Source organism: Plasmopara halstedii, assembly GCF_900000015.1.
Source record: "Plasmopara halstedii genome assembly, contig: Scaffold_2012, whole genome shotgun sequence".
Taxonomy (NCBI): domain Eukaryota; phylum Oomycota; class Peronosporomycetes; order Peronosporales; family Peronosporaceae; genus Plasmopara; species Plasmopara halstedii.
In genome coordinates this window covers 1-747 of record NW_020188920.1, presented here as the reverse complement: position 1 = coordinate 747, position 747 = coordinate 1, and the positions used below count along the sequence as shown (strand labels likewise).

Sequence of the window (747 nt, the reverse complement as noted above, 5' to 3'; positions counted from 1 at the left end):
CTCGACGTCTTTTTGAAGTATCCATCTAATTTTAAGGTTGCAAAAGCTGTGGCCTCTTTCTGATGAGCTTTCATCGGCGGCTAAATTTGTCCCATAAGCTTCATCAAAGACTTGAAGAAGTGCAAACTCACGCAGAGCATAAGAGCAAATCCAAATCAATAAAGATCAATGGGTCTCGCACACGATAGAAATCGGCTAATTTGCTGCTAAACTGATCTCGAAGTCGTCGATCGTGCTCAGTTTCACTAGCATTATCCATTTCACATCGCTGATTGCAATTCCATGATAAGGTGCGTCGTTCCACTTTTGCTTATCATTTGCTGAAGAGGCAGCACATAAAAATGTTTTGCCGTCCTTGGTTTCGAGCTCCATCGCAAGTTCGTACGTGTGGGTAGAAGTTTTGTCATGCCAAAAAAACCAAAAGACTCGTTGTGGCGCCACTGTTACAGTTTTTACTACCATCGTGAGTGACATAGAACGACAATTCAATCCGTACCAACACACAATATCTCTTCCGCATGGACAGAAAATTGTGTCCGCGTTTTATTAGACTACCACCCATCAGAATATTTGCATCTGAAGGATCTTCTGACTTATTTGATACTATACTGCTTTTCGGCAAAATTTGTTGCGAGAACAGTACAAAAAGACGTACACACAGGATCGATGATTACTTCACTTTTGTAGACTGTGTCAACTTGTTTGAGTAACGCACCTTCACGCCCTTCAAACGACCGAAGTAGCGAG

At 42.0% G+C, this 747-nt stretch overlaps 1 protein-coding gene across 1 annotated transcript; it reads right to left on the bottom strand.

The window, feature by feature from the left end:
- Positions 1-127: 127 nt before the first annotated feature.
- Positions 128-407, bottom strand: PHALS_02481 (uncharacterized protein; the record flags this gene model as incomplete). The annotated part of the gene is made up of 2 exons (XM_024716916.1): positions 128-309; positions 386-407. The coding sequence occupies 2 exons, from the start codon at positions 405-407 to the stop codon at positions 128-130; spliced, it is 204 nt and encodes a 67-aa protein (XP_024582466.1).
- Between the last annotated feature and the right edge of the window lie 340 nt (positions 408-747).